The sequence below is a fragment of the Athene noctua genome, chromosome 1 (assembly GCF_965140245.1).
Source record: "Athene noctua chromosome 1, bAthNoc1.hap1.1, whole genome shotgun sequence".
Taxonomy (NCBI): domain Eukaryota; kingdom Metazoa; phylum Chordata; class Aves; order Strigiformes; family Strigidae; genus Athene; species Athene noctua.
Genome location: NC_134037.1, coordinates 196,277,532 through 196,295,883, shown reverse-complemented (window position 1 = coordinate 196,295,883; position 18,352 = coordinate 196,277,532). Strand labels below are relative to the sequence as shown.

Genomic DNA, 18,352 nt, shown 5'->3' with positions numbered 1-18,352 from the left:
GCATTACTCTCTACCTTGAGTTCTCCTGCATATTTACCAATTTTCTTTGTTTTCAAGTCTTTTTGCTGCCAGTAACAAAAAAGCATGAAGTTTGTGTTTTGTTTTGTTCTGGGGTCTGGGTTTTTTTTGCATTAGTCTGCTCTGCCATTTCAGATTTTTTTCCTTCTTAAGCACATGTTCCTTTAGAAATCTTAACACAGCATTTTTTAGAAAGTCTGATTTTAGTTCCATGGAGAATTTGTGCTAAACTCCTTTAAAATTGCTTTCTCTGGACATAGTTGATACGCATAAATTTATTTAAATTTTTACAAGAGTACAACAGGTCCATAACCATAAATTTGTGAATTTGTTTTGCATTCTGTGTTACTATTCTAACATGCATAATAGTAACACTAATTCAAAATTAATAAATTCTTCTGCCGTTATGTGTATATATATATATATCAAACTGACAGTAAGATAGCAGAACCTATCATGTCAGCAGTATCTTCTTGTACCATTTTGCATATGCAGAGCTACTGCTATTATGTCTCTAGATCTTTAAAGACAATCAATGAACTGATAATAGCCACTTAAGTCTAGGTTTTGATGATAATCCTGAGGCAGATATGTTTCCAGAAAGTAGTAAAGCATTTGAATTCCTTATTATACAAATCATCTACCACACCAGTGCTATCAGCACTGCCAGCTCCTAACTCCACGTGCTCTACATGGGAATGGAAGAAATGTCTTCCCTGTGTTTTGAAATCATAGTGAGCACCTCCCATTTCTCCCTTCTCAGCATCTAATGACAGTAATCTAACCATCAGCAACCAGACTGATCTATTATTACTGTGAAGATGGAAGAAATGCAATTGTTCCAGCTTTTTTTTTTCTTCCCCAAACTACCAAAGTCACCACACCCAAACAGAGTTCCTATCAGCTTCTGTCACTACCGTAAAACCATGTCCCTCAATTTCACCATCCATTAAGAGTCACCACTGTTGCCACCCTGTCCCACAAACATGCTTATTTTGAGAAATGCAGTTAAAAAGCAGGATGGAGCACAGAAAGTGCTTTTTCTGAACAAACTGAACCATGGAATAAGCTATTTCAACATACAGATTCTAGGAAACTGAGCAACAATTTGTGCTGCATAAAAAAATTTCAGCTACATCCTCTCTGTAAAGATGAGCTTAAATTCCTGTATACAGACTGCTTAAAAGTGCCAATACAGATGATTTACCCTCATCCAGTCCTCCAAGAGTCACAACAGATATGCCACTACTGTCATGCTCACATTTTCTGACAAGCTAGAAAGCTTCAAAGCAACAAAGTGAAACAGGAAAAATACTTTTATTCGTATTGAATTCCTATGAGGGTATTTTACTGCTAATTTCAACTAGAGATGTTTGGCTAAAGACTTCATACCATTCCTTCTTAGAAATCTTAATGTATGATAAATAATTTGACAAGTAGCTACATACTGTCGAGAGTTCTGAAGGTTTGCTGGTGATCTATCTTTTTAAAATCAAATTTATTAAATGCCTGCTCTTGAGGAGAAAGACCAGAATTTCTTACAGATCTGTGAAAAGGAAGTCCAACAGCCTTTGGAACTCAAGTTTTAAAGAGATTAAAATAACTTCTACTTGTCTTATCAAGCAGCTCTGTTTTTATTAACAGGAGCTCTACAATGCTTAAGAGGCTATACAACAGCGTACTTACTATACCATGATACCATATTTATTCTTATTTCCACCACTCTTTCATTCTATAGTAAATTTTACACCCACATGGTGTCCAGAAAATACTAAAATTGAAGACAACTAATTAAGAACCAATAGAAATATTTTCAAACTAGTACTTGGTCATATTAGCGATTTAATGTGTTTTCTGTGATCTTGCAGCTAATATGGCTAAGGCAATTCGCCGATACACAAACACAAATTCATCAAGCAAAGAGTACCGAAGACTGAATTTATAGCTACACTATACTGTGTATGCTTCTCAATTTACACTTTAAAAAAAACTAGTGCTGAAGAACTGGGAAAAGTTCAATTAAAAACCACAACAACTAGAGTAACAGAAGTAATTTTCACTAGTGAAAGACTTAAGTAGTAATCAAATTTCAGTACTCAGGACAAGATTTAGAAGCGATGTGATAAATGTCAAAATACCACCTGGTACAATTAAACCTACTAGACATACCACATCAGAACTACTGAAATTGGGCGGCTAAAATATTTTTAAAAAGAAAAAAATCCTCAAAAGCAAAACAAAAAATAAAGACCACTAGCCCACACACAAGAAGTTAAAAGGTTGATAACCTACCCAGAGCATGAGGTTTCATAACCATGCTATGCTGAACTATGATGGCAATAATTTAAAATTTGAGTTGAAGTATTTGCATCTAAAAAGGAAGAACACCAAACCTTTTAACCAACAATGTTCGCCAACATTGTTACACTGCATTAAAAAATGACCTGTCCCCCATTTCTGCTTGTTACTAAGCAGTGACTGTCTAAAGAAAAGCTAACTTCCATAGCAATTTCCAGAAAGACATGGTGAAGATGGTAGCCCTCAGGTAGGAAAATGTCAAGTTATAAAGGTGAAAAAACCCTTTTTTTAATAAATAAATAAAAATAAGCAGGGGAGAAGGGGAGAGGTGTAAAACCATTGTTTCCTGGAAGCGACAGCATACATAGCACTCAGGAACTGCTGCACAGATCTACAGATTGACCCAGGTAGACACCGTGGAGGCTGACAAACACAGGAAATATTCCTGGACGCTCACGACACTTCTGAAATAACATACTAGGCACATTGATGCAAGTAAGGACGGGTTTCTGTACTTTACATCTCACTTAGCGATTTTTATTTCCATGTGAAAATTTGGCATGCTGAGTGAATTAAGACTAAGAAATTACTGAAATGTTTTGCTGACTTACATAAGCTTAATAAAGAAGTCATTTGAAGGGCCTCTCACGCAACCTAAACTTCTCTGTGAAATGTTATTAAGATTACTGTTATTTGCCATCATGCCAACACTCACGTCTAGTGTTTCTATTGTTCCTCCACATTTCTGAAAACATATCTCCAGTATTCTTGGTGTCCCATCTCCCTTTCAATACCTTTTAATAAACCTTCTTTCTTTTGCTAGGCATCTGTTCAAAAACCCACACCAAGAACCAAGTGGAAATGTCTTCAAGGTTTCTTATGTGGTTGTTCACTAAAGGGAGCAAGACCAGACACCTTTGAAATCCCTATTATGCAGTGCTGGTTGTGAAGCAAAAGCAGTTAACATTCAGAAAATCATGGATTCTCATGAAAACGGCACCCTGCTGCTGGATCATACGCATCAGTCACCCATGGCACACTGCTGCCTGGGGAGTTGTGCAGTTGCCAGGGAAGTGACTTGCAAAGGGATGGAAAAAATGCAGAAGTTTTGTTTTGCTTACACAAACAACTGACTTAATTATTTTTGCTTCCTTCAAATAAGGTTTCTGTTCAGTGTGACAGACATGAGCCAGCAAGCATAGATTGTCATTGCTGCAGAAGGTGAAACCAGTGGAGCCACGCTCAGAGGCAGCTTTGGGTGGTGCTGGCAAACAGCCGCTCCATCCAAATGGGTATGGGAATTCTTTCCCACCCCCAGTGCATGGGAAGAATTATACTACAGAAAACTGCAGTTTGGAAAATGCATGCTGGAGGTCTCTTGCTTAGTAAGACTTAATCAAAATGTATAAAAAATACCCTCCCCACTAAAGAAATACTGTACAAGGAAACTATTTTAAACTTCATTATAATGAATGAAGATGAAATTTTAATCACAGGGCTAGAAGTTGGATTTTGCCTTAAGAATAGTAATAATTACCAGATTTCATTCAATATGAGCAAACAGAAGACAGTAATTTGAAATGGCTAAATTGCCATTAACTTTTTACTCGCAGTATCACTCAGTTAAGACAAAAAAGGGAATGAGAAGATGAATCATTTAAAATACTTAATAGGTGGCCTATACACCACATTTCCGTAATTAAAACTGGGCCATTGTAGCTAAGTATCCATTACAGTTCAGTCAAAAAGAGATTTAAGAACACAGAAGTAATGCATATCAAACAGAAAAATGATAAAAAGACAGTCATCAACAGAAAAGTTACAAGTCTCAAAATGTCTCCAAGTCACTTAAGGAAAGCTAAAAGTTTTCAAAAAAATTTCCTGATGATAGGACAAGATAGAGTAAAACAAGAGTAAGTCCTCAGAAGGGGAGAGACAGAGTGAATGGTTCAGAAATGGATATTGTTTTGTAAAAAGATACAGGATGAACCAAAAGTATCTCTTCAGAAATTACTGGGGGTCATCTGATTTGAGGTGAGCTGTTTTTCAGTCCACCAGTAATTGATTTAATGAACATATGCTAAACAAGTGTTAATTGGCATTTTAATATGCACCTGACACATTTAAAAGAGCTGGCTCTAAACACATTTTATTTGCAGATATTCTTTTCCAAAAATGCTGAAATATATTGGAAATTCCAGAATCCTTTTCTGACAACAGGTTGATGTTTTAAACCATTGAGCTGTGTGTTCTAGGTAACCACATGCCCATTAAACCTCCACCAACCCCAAGCCAAACAACGATAAAGCTGATGGGATTCTATTAATAAAGTATTCTAAGGCTGAGATTCAATTAATGATAGTCAACACAGTTCCAGGAAAATTAGTTTTCAGCTTCAAACAGGCATGACTTCACTCTCTGATGATATTAGAAATTTCCCTGGTAAAGCCAACTTCGTAAAGGTAGTAAACCTTTACTGTGGTGCATTTGGTTTTTTATGTATGAGACACCGATGTATTAACTGGTCGCATAAACTCTCATTAGAATGCAGACTACTTCGATTAAGAACTATTTAGATGATACAACTTCAACAGCCAGCTATGGGGACTATTAATTAAATAGTAATAGCTTTTATGGGGTCTGCCACAATTTGAACTATGGCTGGCACTTTTCATATTTATTGAATATCTGGAAGTATAAATCAACCACTGGTAATTACTGTGGATAAGCATAAGAGTGGCAGGTAGCTATGGGCAATCACACAGACAACACACTACATCATTTGGGCAATTTGGGCAATGCTTTCAGATGAAATATGTTTGATCCAGGAAATGTAATTGATTAAGGAAGAGGTAGGGAAAAGTGCATCTCCATGAGAACAACCATTTGATGGAGTGGCGCAAGTATGAAAGGTGTGTCCAGGTACATCAGAGAGTCCCTCTAGAAAGCCTGCTAGCCTTCTCACTGGGAGCAGCTGTTTCTGTCCTGAGATTTCAAGGATTTAGGATTCATTACTGACTGATTATTAAATGACTTTTTTTCTTTTAGTTCAGTACCTGATATTTTGGTAATAGCTTTAAGATCAAAGCTGGAAACAGATTTGGTTTAAGTACTAATACTTATGACTGCCGTTCCCATCTGTGTGGGGTTAGCGAGTATTTTAATGAAAATTTTCTTGTGATCTTAGAAGCATGTTTGTTGAGACATGAGACATATTTCTATAAGAAGAACTTAAGAAACTGTTTCACTGAGCACAGCAAAACTTTCAAAAGCTCTTTGACTAGATCAAGCATCAGCCTTGCAATTTTCAAGTCTTTGTTTAAAAAAAAAAAAAAAAAGGTGCATTCTTGATGGAAGGAAGGACACATGCTCTCCTTGTTCTGAATGGGAAATTACTGTACAGTAAGACAAGCCAGGCTTAAAGACTACAGTTTACCTGAGGACTCCAATTCAGGAAAGGCAAAAAGAAAATTGTACATCTATGTGGTGCACAGCACAGACCTAAGTTTCATTATGCTAAGCCATTTACAGCTCTTAAACTATAAAAAAAGAATACTTTTAAGAACCAACTTTTTTGGGGGTGTGTTAAGAAGATCCTGAGCCAATTGGCTGAGGGTTAGGTATGGCTTAGGCAGCTTCTTACTCTCACAAGATGTATGCTTAGCAGGTACATGTGGTCAGTGCAAGAGAAAAGGCCAAGCTCTACCACGTGGTATTTTCTGCCTCAGCTCAACAACAACACAGAGAGAAAACTATTAGAAAAGTTACAGGAGAATCAGTAGATTGTAACAGCGGTCCTTCAGAGCTTAAAAACCTATGTATGTGGGTGCAAAGGGCTGAGGTTTGGAAGCTGCGACACTAGCGAAGGCTCATCCGTGAAACCACCAAGCTTTGTTCTCACACCATTTCATCAGTCACCACACAGTGAAGCGAAGATACCTGCAGCATACAGATTTGTTATGATCAAGGAGGTAAACAAGCATATATGCTGGGACATATCTCTGTCCTTTCACTTAAACGCATTTCTGTTGAATATAAATAAAAATGCGTTTATTTACATCAAATAAATACTGTCCACATTTTACACAAACACTTGATGTATTATCACAACAGAAACACAATCCTTTCATAAAGTAGCTCTTAGACAAAATATATTTTTTTAAACCAACATAAATCCATATATGAGGTGCTTAAAGTCACAACTGGGATTTTGATCTTAACGAGTTAATTGATGTTGGAGCTTATGCCTTTTCAAAGATTTGTGTAAAGAACAATCACATTTGCTAGCACTGTAATGTATATTCCAAGAGTATCTGTGGAAAGGCCTATGGTTTTAAATATTACCATGGTAAATACTGTGATAACCTTGTTCGCCTGCCACACACCCTGTAGTCCTCACCCCACCTACTTTACGGAAGCTCAGCAATGGAAGTACTAATGAAGTAGTGACCAAGAAACCCAACCTGTTAGACACAACACTAGCACAGGACACCTGTCATAAACCTACGTGAGCTACTACTGTCGTGTTATTTTTAAGTGAACCTTTCTGCTTTCTAACAAGTCCAATCCCAAATTCTAATTTTTCTGTGAAGAGTCAGTATTTTCTACTGCTAACTGCAACACATTAAGTGCTCCCTACATAAGACTTCACAAAACACAGGCAAAAACCAAAACACAAGTGGAAAATAACCTCGACACACCTCCAGGTGCATATCTGTTTCTGTTTTATTCATTACATCCTAGTAGGAGGGTTTTTTTGACCTCTATATGAAACAATCACTTGTTGGTATGTTTAACCTTTTCTAGCCACATGCAAAGCCCTTTATTTTTTAATAATTTAATCCGTCATTAAAAATCACTGCAAATACAAAGAAAAAAAATAAATTCACCTGATTTCCAAATATATTTCTTCAAACCACACTGAAAATTTTTCAAAGGTGTATTATTTTATATGTATGACACACTGTTGTGAAGAATTTATACTCAACTATAAAACAGAGTACATTTTAAGGACTTGGAAGCAGAAGGAACATCTCTGACCACAGAAACTTAACCCCTGACATTGCACACAGACACATCATATAATCCTATTCATAGAGTGATTTGGCTTTGCTACGATAGCTATGCTGAACAATCCAGTTTATATCCTTCTATTTCTGTGTGAGAGAACTTGGCATGAGAGGAGAAGATTCAGTAGTTTATATCTCAATGAAAACACAGTTCTTCAGCCACTGAAAATACACAACCTCTGACAAACTGGAACAAAAATAACATCTTATTCTCCTGGATGCAATGTGAGAAAACCTGTTACAGATTTTTCCACATGATTCTCCCCCCACCCCCACTCTCTCCCTCCCTCCCTCAATCATCCACCATGTCACCTCAAACAAAGGATTAAGAAAATCCAAACAAGCATGTTAAAATATTTATATGCACACTACATTCCCAATCTGAAACCCATCAAGTCTACTAAACTCTTCCAAAATACAAAAGGACTTACCCAATGTGTCTTTTAGATTTTTAACCAGAGAACCTTTCTTCAAGCTGTTTTTTCGCTCCACATAATTTGATGGCACATATCCCGTTTTGTTGGCCGCGTTTCTTACCCTCCACCACGTCTTGGAATCATCTAATAGCCAAAGACGCTCATTTTTCTTGATGTCAAGTTCTTGGTCCTGCTGTGCAGTGTAATCCCACTTTGCAATAACAATAACTTCTTCTGTCATCTTTCATGGAGTCCTTCTGCAGAAAAAATATTAAAACATGCTCATCAGTAAATTATATCATGTAGTTCTTACACAATTTTTTTTTTCTTCAAGTTCTTCTGAAATAAACAAGAAAAGGGTAGGGAAAAAATGAGAAAGCCATACAGAGTAAAACCTCATGGACTCAAACGCTACTTTCAAAAAATAAGGGAAGTCATACTGACCTTTCTTGCTTTTTTCTGCCCCTAAAATATGACAACACCATGATAGCAAATGCTAGTCTTAATATATTACATATGCTTCCTCTGAATGTATTATTCAGATATACATACAGATATATTCAGATGAATATATTATTCAGATATACATAACAGAGGCTAATTTATAAAACCCGTTTAGTTTTTGCATGTGGCAAAAACTATCCTACACCTGGCATTCACAGTTCTGATCTGAGAAAAGAAAATAAATATAGCAACATTCCAATAATCTATTTTTCTTCTGCCCTACTTCCTCATCCCAACATATTATTTATAAGTTTTCTTCAATTAAACAAAGTTATCCATCTTTTTTTTTTAGTAGGAAGTTAAAAATACCTTAAAAATTAATGTAACTCAGCAAGGAAACCTGCCATCAAGAGGGTACTGTCTTTACTAAGCCTTTGTTAACTATGTTTCGTGCAAGCAGCACAAAACTGCATTTCAGGAGAAGCCTTCGCTCCCCCTTTACTCCAGGGAAGATCCCAGCTCACCACAGTCCTGCACCGGGCACAAGTCAGCAGGGTGGAAAAGAGTACCCACTGCGCTTCCCTCAATTACATTTCATTTCTTCCCTACCTGAAACTTACCCAGACTTCTGTTAAGACTGAATGAGTTGCCTTTTTTTACTTACCTGTAACAAGAACCATCTTTTCCAAAGCTGTTTGTCAGCTGCATAAAGACAGCTGCATGCCTCCACATTTTCCTACACATCCCAGTAATTACCAGGAACAATGCGAGGGAGCACAACAGTGTGCAAGGAAAAGTCCCATGCCAGTACCAGTGACATTCAAACACATTATAATGCCAACCAAAACATGTTGATTTTTTCCTCTAAATTCTCAGAAGTTACCTAAAATCTTCCAATCACTGCTGGCGGTTTTTGGGGGAAAGGGAAGTGGAGGAGGACAGGAGGGAGTGGGAAGTGAGAATATATTTGAAAATCAGTGTCCCAGATTTTTTTTTTTTTAAAGTAAAAGCGGCAGATTTTCTTTAAATCACAGATTAGTTGAAACAGGTCCCAGAGTACTTCAAAATACTAATGCCCAAGGATCTTTTTAACATGATCTGACTTTGTTGCCTAGTTCTTAGCAGTCCACAACCCTATGAACTCTGATACCTAATAGTTTACATGACATAAAGGTAATTAAAAAACCCCCAAACCTCCAGCATGTAAATTGTATCACCTATAGTCAGAAACGGTTCCTTCTGCAGTCTGTAAACACATGCACACAGACTTTCTTTCTTTAGTTACAGTACAAACTGTGAAATCCACATGCTAGACAGCCCAGCAGTCTACTCCTTCAAAGAAAAAGAAGTATTTTCCTTGTTTAAAGTTAACCTATAAACATAAGACACAACAGTGGACTCTATTATAGCTTCCTCTGATCATCATTTTTATTTCCAGGAGAGCATCATACAGCGTTGAGCTATGATTGCTAAACCATTTGACAGCAAAGCTCTGGAAAGCACCAGCAACGACACCCCTCATGGCCAAGGTGGGACAACATTTTTGAAAATGAGAAGCTAAAAATCAACAGTCTTAAGTCTTAATTTTCCAATTAGAAAACACAAAGGAACATACAACAATTAAAACATTATTCAAATATGCGTTTGCATAGATGAGAGTGTCCAGATGAATTAAAAAAGAAGTTACCATGTTTTGAACAACTGAGAAGAAACACAACTCTTACAGTTTCAAACTGGCTGTGACTTAGGCAGGTTGAATTGATGGTTTTACAAGAAACAATTTTTTTTTTCCCCAAAAAAGTTATAATCCCATCTGACAGTCCTATAGGAGAGCCTGAGCTCTGGACTGCAGTCTTCAATAAACTGCCCTGGTTTCTGACTCACATAGAACAGACAGATAGCCTACAGGTCGATAAGCTGATGTAGCCACAGGGGGATTGCAATCAAGCATGTTCGGGAGGCCAGTGTTGTCAATATAATCTCTCTCTCCAATTTAGATCCATTTATTTTATCTCAGCAATTGTAAAATGGTCAATTCTTACTATTCCTGGGGACACAGAGAATATAAAGACATAGGACACCATCAGCACAGTTGGGTGATGTTGCCACCACACAGGCTCCACTTCTAAAAAAGGTTCTTTTCACAACACAGGCAAGTTAAAATAATCTATCTATATTACAGTATATTAATAATAAAAAAAACACATTCAGTATAATATTTGACTAGTGACTGATGAAAAATTATTAAACTCTTCCTATCCCTCTGAAGAAAAAAAAAATATTATTGGTCACTGTTATAAGTCACCAAATGTTTCTCTAAGGTGTTGTGCAAGGACAGAAGAACAGGAAGAGACCACATGTCAGGGATGACGACATCAACTATACAGTCCTCTGAAATTTACTCAGGAAAGTGAGTCCCAAGCTACCCGATTTCTACAATTCCAGTTTATTGTCGACACGTAAAACTGCCACTCTGCCTGAGAAACAATGTAATTCACACGCAGATCTCTTGCATGATGCAATTCTGGCAGAAGTGTAGAGAAGCTGTTTCTTAAGTGGCATGCTCACACAAAACCCATTTCAGTAAAGCACTCCAAGATTTTGCTGAATGTTTAATGGCACAAGCATTCCTATCCAAGTGGGGACAGGATTTATAAAGACTCGAAATGCATCATGTAATTACAGCTAAACATTTGTCCATTTAAAGCTGCATGCATGTGTGTGGAGGCGCAAAGGAGTTCAGTTGTGCAGTTTAAGGGTTTGGGGTTTTTTCCTTTTTTTTTTTTTTTTTAATATGTTTGGTGGCTGGCTTTTTTGTTTGTTTGGCTTTTTTTTTTAGGTTTTTCTTGTTGTTTTGTTTTTGTTTTTTAAACTGTGGGGAACTAGTATTAAAGATCTTAAAATTACTTTCTTACAAATACATCATTAGAGTGGCTCCATCAAGGACAATAAGGTTCTTCCTGTGATATTTACAGAGCTAAGATTTCATTGTATGTGAATAAGGACACATTTGTTCCCCAGAAGGGGGGCTGTAGAATTAATGGTTTTGAAATGCTTCTGCAGCACAGCTGTGTGCCAAACAAAAGATTAGAAGCAAATGACATAACTAGATTTGGGGAAAAACATAAGGATAAAACAATAATACAGCGTTCCAAATCATCCGAGGGTCCCATAAAAATTTGACATGCACTCAAAATGTGAAATTTCTTTAGTATATTGCTTATAGACTGAATAACAAAAAATACCACAGTCCCCAATAGATTCTAATGTTAACATGAAACTCCCTTCACATCAAGAAAATGAAAATCCATTAATGTTAAAGAGTGTACAACCTTCTGGAATGTTCCTCCTCAAAAAGCTCAGAATTCGTAGTGCTGAAATACAGAGTGTTCTCATACCCAACAGGATAACACCTGCCACTTTAAAAAGCACCAGTGAAAAGCTTTGAAATACCTATGCAAGGAACTGTAAACTTATGAAATGAAACAGTCATTTCTCAGTACAAGACTTTCACTTAAAAAAGTGTATGTATGTCCTTGCTTTTTAGCTTACCACATCAAACAGTCATTTGCTTTACTTTTACGGTAATCCACCTTCCAACTGCCGTTTTTAAAATGGCCCCAAAACGAAGACACCATAGTAAACGAGCAAACAAACAAAACTCCACAACCCAGACATTCAAGAGGTAATTCTTGTATCAGCTATGGGACCAATCCACACTTCCAACCCTTTTCAACCCAGCATTTCCTGCGTTGCTAGGCCACGGTAGTAAACTAATTTATTTACCAACACTGTATTTGCTGAAATGTTACAACTAATTAGATTGTGCTCAGGTATTTTCAGCCGCTTTGTTTCTTCCCTCTAGGTTTTGTTAGGAGAGAAGTTCTGTCTTCGGTGGCAGCTGCCCTACTGCAGAAGCACACCTGAAAATTTTCCTACACAAGAAAACCCTTGGGAGAGAGGGGAAAAACTGAAAAATCTGCCAGGCTAGGAAAATAGCGAACAAAAACACAGCCAAGGTAAAGTTAGTTATAAGACAACTGTTCTGAAAGCCTGCTCAGTCACGTGAAGAACATTTAGCTAACCCTAAGGCAGAACAAAGGCAGACAAAGAATAGCTAGTACTGTAGCTCCTGTATAGACTTTATCAGAAAAAATTCCAGAAAGGAAAAGGTTATGTTCAATAAACTATCAATGATTCAAGAATTTAGCAATGACAGGAAAAAACAAAGACAAACAACCACCTATGCCATTTTGAACCAATACCTGAAACTGAACCATGCAAGCAATATTTGAGATTATGGAAACTTAAATGTAGAGGAATTTAAGAGAATCTGCTCCCACAGACTTATAAATCTGCTAGTGATTTTTCACATGAAAGATCTGCTAAGGTGATGTTATTTTAAATATCAAACTACATATAATTGTTACACAGATCTCATTATCTTCCAATCAGACCTGGATTTCCCACCCATCCCCCACCCTTCCACCATATCGGGCTAATGTGTTTGTCCCACAATGATTAATAAGAAAGGATCCATTCTAGCATGCCTCCTGAACTGAAATCTTCTCCTATAGACCTACACAAGTTAACACTCCCACTAGTTTAATGCCCTGGCCTAATGGGCAGAAAAGCAGCATCTTTTCTTGCCCTCAGGAGGAAGGTTCAGGGTTACATGAGCGATAGGGTTAGTTAGAAAAATGCGAACAGGACGTATGTTTGAGCTCTAAAGATGCAGTGAGAAAGAAAGCAGTTGCTCTCCTTGTTCACAATTTATTTTGCAAAAAGGAACATGGCTGAAAAATGACTGACAGTAATGCTTGAAATTTAATCCCTCACCAAGGGAACAAGCAAAAATTCTATTAATAGGAAGTGACAATTGATATAACAGACTGTTCTGGAATTGGTTGTCCTCCTAAGACACACTGAAAGAAAGGGACTAAATTGCCATGGAGGCTTTTACATGACACTGATGTACATATAACATGTAATTGCTATACACTATTACATAAGATATAATTACTATACAATATTTAGTTAATTGTCTTGGAAGAATGAAAAGCTAACTGATGATATATCACATTTTTCTCTAAACAAATCTCCTTCTCCTGACCCCAAACTCTGAAAATCAAAATGGGTTTTGAACTCTGTAGCACGTGTAGCTGACAGGTCAGCTATCTGTGTCTCCTTGATTAATCTTTCATAAGCTATAGCAAATAGGCAACATTTGGTCCTCCAAGGTAATACAGTTGTGGAAAATAAAGTCTCTTTCCATCAAGGCCTCTTTCATAGTAAGCAGATGTCCTTACTGTATTCTGTAATTAATAAACTAACTTGTATTAGATCACTTATCTGAAGTATGCTCTAAGTCTTATTTACGAAGATGCAATCTCTGGTTAGCCTGCCTACTGCTTCAGGAGATTTGAAGCTTTGTTTTCACTTACAGTTGTTTTCTTTATTGTGTGTGTAGGTGTGTGATTAGTTGTTTTAAAGTCAGGCTGGATGAGTAGTTTTGACATATCAAAAGATTTCAAAAAAGTGCATCTTTACATTTCAGATTGTTTCACTTAGTTCATGGGGATCAGCAAAGCACCAAACTCAAAGACAGAACTCAGAAGGCATTAAAAAGAACAGAAATGTTAACTCAAATGAAAACTTGAGAAAAATACACCTTTTGTACATACTTTTAGTTATTTCCAGTTAGAACACAGCATTTTTGACACTTAAAGTACGTATATTTGAAAAAATCAGGAGAATATAATCTCCTTCATGTGAAGGCCACAGTTAACCTAAACCACGCAAAATATCTTTCTAAGGATTGCTTAGAAAATCTCAAAATGCAGAGGTTTAAAAAGAGTAAAAAAGCTGACCCAAATTATGGTGAATTGCAGTCCTTTGTTAAAACCAGTAAAACCCTTTCCATGCTTGGTTACATGGGCTGTTTGCTGGTGCTTAGATAAATAGAGATGGATCACATAAAGGCCACCTTGTCTAACTGCTTCTGCAGTTTAACACTTTAATACTGCATATAATGTGTGTCAATCCACCCCAAGGGACAGACTTCTTTGGAAAGAGGTTACCGCACCAAAAATTATTGGAAGAATACTGCCCCCCCTCTTTTAAAGAAAGTTAACCAAATAGCTGTAGTGACCAAACATTCATCATCTGGCTATGCAGTTCTGAGGTCTCAAACAGATACTTGAGCAGAAAGAAACCCACATACCCAGGCTGCCTAAAAATTGCCGACTATTTTAACACAAGCTTGACAATTAATTTGGGGTATTTCACTATTAGGCCTCATTAGGATGCATTGACTACAGAACTAAAAGTGATAGCTGAGTAAGTGCAAGTGATTACTATCTAATTTACTTTGATGTGCAAACTGAAGACACTATCACAATCAATAGAAGCCACTGTCAGTACTTTAGGAAGATCAGTTTTCCAAAGCTGAAAGCAAGGATGAGTGGAAGCTGTAAGCAATAAACATCACCAAAGATGTAAACTGATCCCATTGTGAAGGAGGAATGTTTTATTACATTTCCCAAACTACTCTCACAATTTAACTTTTATGAAAGTAGTATTATATGGTTAAAAGAATATACAGTTTGAAAAGTGAAGCAAAAAGCTCTAGATGTTTTCTGCGCTCCCCTCTCTGGTCCTTTCTTTGAAAAGGAAAAAACTGATAGCAACAAGCTCAAGTCAGGAAATGCAAACTGAAAGTTATCAAAAGAAGTGCAGTTTGGCTCATTAAGAACAATAAAAAGTTACTAAACTGCATCTGCAATAAACTAAATATTAGCAATAGAGTAAGTACAGAATTAGACAGAACATTAAGTTTCCTGCACATGATGTAGGGAAAAAAATGTTTAATACTTATTTCTACGCTATGGGATTCTTTTAGCGACAACCATTTTCTTCTTTGTCATTAACTAGGGTGTAAAAACAGTAAGGAAAGTTAAATACTTCTAATCTTCAAATGTACCTCACGATAGCAGAATGGTCCACAAAGCTTTTACAGTTTTAGTGTTAACTCTGACAAAAAATTGGAGCAATTAAGCAGTTCTAGAGAGTTACGGTTGAGCCACTAATTTGAAAGCATAAATTGGATGATCCTTGATAACACCACCAAGTAGTCAGATGAACTCCTAAAGAAGAAGAAAGGAAAGAGACAAAGGACCACCCCAAAAACCCACACAGCGTAACAGCAGATTATGGATGTGCAAACAGTACTTACTAAAGGGACTGTTTTTTCTGTACATTTTTCAGTTCATCTGAGCTCCTGATTTAGATCCACCCATCCACCCCAACCTGTATCCATGCTGGACTGATTAGCAATCAGCCAAGACACACACCCAGCCACAGGGGTGACTTCAAAGGCAGGCTCAACAGACAGCATAAACCTTTCTTGCAGGTCCCAAGACATTTGTTTTTAGGTGCAAAAGTACTTGGTTTCCTTGTGAGCCACTTAGGGGGGGAAAAAAAAAAAAAAAAGAAAAGAATGATTATAGATAAAACTGCGGAGGCGATACAGCCCAGTAGAACGGTTAATCACATTGGAGGTGCTGCGGCCCACTTCTACGTGCGCCAAAAGTGTGCTTTTTTTAGATGATATTTCTTGCTAAAATATAAGCGGGCTGTATATCTTCAAAAAAAGTGAAGGATCACTCTTAATGAACCAGTAATTTAGAACTATACTAAGTAACTTCATCTTGATGCTACCCAACAGCTTGCCCCTGCACACCTCAAACCCTCTTCCCCTCAGTATCTCCTGCCATTGTTTTAGGGCACAATGCTGAGAGGTTTGGGGTTTTGTTTCTTCAACCGGATGGCTCTGACAGCTTCTGAGTAATGTTTGCTTCTCTTGGCCCCACAACATATCTGATATCCCAATCTCTAATACAACTGCAGCTACACTCTGGCGCCTTACATCTTGCATTACAGAACAACTGCAAACAGGAAACCTCAAGACTAGTTTAGCGGTAACGAATTTCTGCATAACTCCAATAGAGCACAAAAGTTAAGCTTGTTTTTTGTCTTGTAAGTAGCTTAGAAGTCTTTGAAAAAGACACACAAAGAAATAAAGGAGAATACAGATTAGGAACACCCAGAAATACATCCTTCCTGCTAAGAAGGCAGTAACAGCACTTTACCATTCAACAAAAAAGAATTCTCACTTCATGTATGTTTATATAATAACATATAAAAGGATGTTTGTAAAAAAATTTCCCACCCAATGTTTTCATGAAGCCTATCACACAAATCAGTCTGCCCAGATGACATCATCAGGGACTGCTTCAAACGATCTTTTAAAACATAAACTTGTCATTTAAGGAATAGTTTTAATCACAAAGTCTCAATCTCCTCAGCAAAACCCACCTATGGTTTGCATGCATCCCAGAGTCTTAGCAATGACCATCTCTGATGGCTGTAGATGATGCCTAGGCCCTTCCCAGCTCGCCAGACCCCACTCTGGCACGTAGGTGTAGCACCAGCATCTACCAGGCAAGAAGCAGCAGGGATGCCCTCGAAGGTAGAGGCTGCCAAGCACAGTGAATGTAGTGAGGGCAAACCCCCAACTCACATCTTTCCTCCTTTCACATAAACCTAAACCACCTCAGTCATGGTTGCCCACTATTTAGATTATACAGCTTCATAGTTTGAGGCATATGGTCTCAGAAAAAGTTGCGGTTGAAAGAAGAGGACATAACGCCATCACAACAGTAAGACTCCGGAAAAATATTATAAGAATAAAACTGCTAACATTTCTATGTAGAAAGTATCAGATACTTTAGCCTGCTACCTCTCTAGAGGCAGGAAGAGAAAGCCATCTGAGCTGTACAAGGTAGGCTGCTGCAGCACTAAAAGAACACAGATATGAGTTCTGGCCTTCTATTAATTCATACAATACCACCCTAATTCTATACAATTTTCACTCTGTTTCACATTGTGACCTTCACAGAAGCTAACCTTCCCAACGCCTTTTTTTTTTTTTTTTTTTTTTTTCTCCTCATTTCATTAGTAATACTGCTATGCCATAAAATTCCCTGGTCTGGGGCAGTTCAAGATACAACTGCTTAATCAATATGACAGTCTTTAAAACACAATACTAAGTACTATCTTTCCTGTTTATGTGATAAGCACTCTGCTGTTTTGGGAAGCTAAGTTTTTAAAAATCTTTTGATGTCTTACTTAAAAAGAAAAGGGTATTTCTATACCCTTTTTGGAACAGCATGCCTATTATAAAGCAGGCAGTGTTCATTTTTAGCTACTGACAGATGATTTAAATTTAAAATTCTATTTCAAAGGACAAAAAGCTGGCATTCTATGGGAACAAACTAGTATTGTAGCAACATATGTTAAAGTTTTGCAATATTAGTTAGGAGCCTTATAACTTACCAATGCTTAGAAGACAAATAACAACAGTAATAGAAGTTACAGAGAAAACACTCTAATAGGTCTTAGCTGAACTGAAGCAGAGTATTGTCACTATCACACAGGGCAAAGGGCTTATAATAAAAATCTGGCTCAAGCCTTTTCATAAATATGAGATGTCTGTTAAGAAGTTGAAATTGGCTAAGGACAACCTTAAGGGATTAAAAACCACCCGAACATACTGGGGGGGGGATTGTGGTGTTTTTAAGAAATTTGTCTTTTTATTTCATTCAGAAATCAGGACAAAGATTTACAGACAGTACTGGCCACCTTCTAGAGACTAGGCAAAAACACTGAGAGAGAGGATTTCTGTAGTTAAATTACTTTATTACTGCTTCATCCAACACAGATGGTATTTTTGGAAGAATGCATTCCCCCATATCTTAAGGGCTATACAAAACTGCATCTTTTCATGCCCTTTTATTATATATTTATCAGAAAACACAAGGAGCATGAATTATTACGTTACCATTGCTGGTGTTAGTCTGTTTGAAGAGGGGAAAAAAAACCCAAAATGCCTGAATATAATAAAGCAGCTCCAACCACAGAGAGCCAGCTGACACCCCTTCCTCCAGCCTTTAGCCTTCATGTGCTCATGCCATCTGCCCTCAACCTCCTTTTCCTGCATCTGTCGCTGCGAGCTCCACCAGAAGGCAGGGCTCAGGCAGGTGTCAG

General features: G+C 37.3%; 1 protein-coding gene across 2 annotated transcripts in view; it reads right to left on the bottom strand.

Annotated features, from left to right (window-relative positions):
- NCK2 (NCK adaptor protein 2) overlaps window positions 1-18,352 on the bottom strand; it is an 86,315-nt gene that overhangs the window by 24,504 nt on the left and 43,459 nt on the right. For both annotated transcript variants that reach the window (XM_074909306.1, XM_074909297.1), the window contains one exon: window positions 7,817-8,058. In XM_074909306.1, the coding sequence (XP_074765407.1) occupies window positions 7,817-8,042 (226 nt within the window). In that variant the 5' untranslated portion in view covers window positions 8,043-8,058. The remainder of the gene's footprint in view (window positions 1-7,816; window positions 8,059-18,352) is intronic.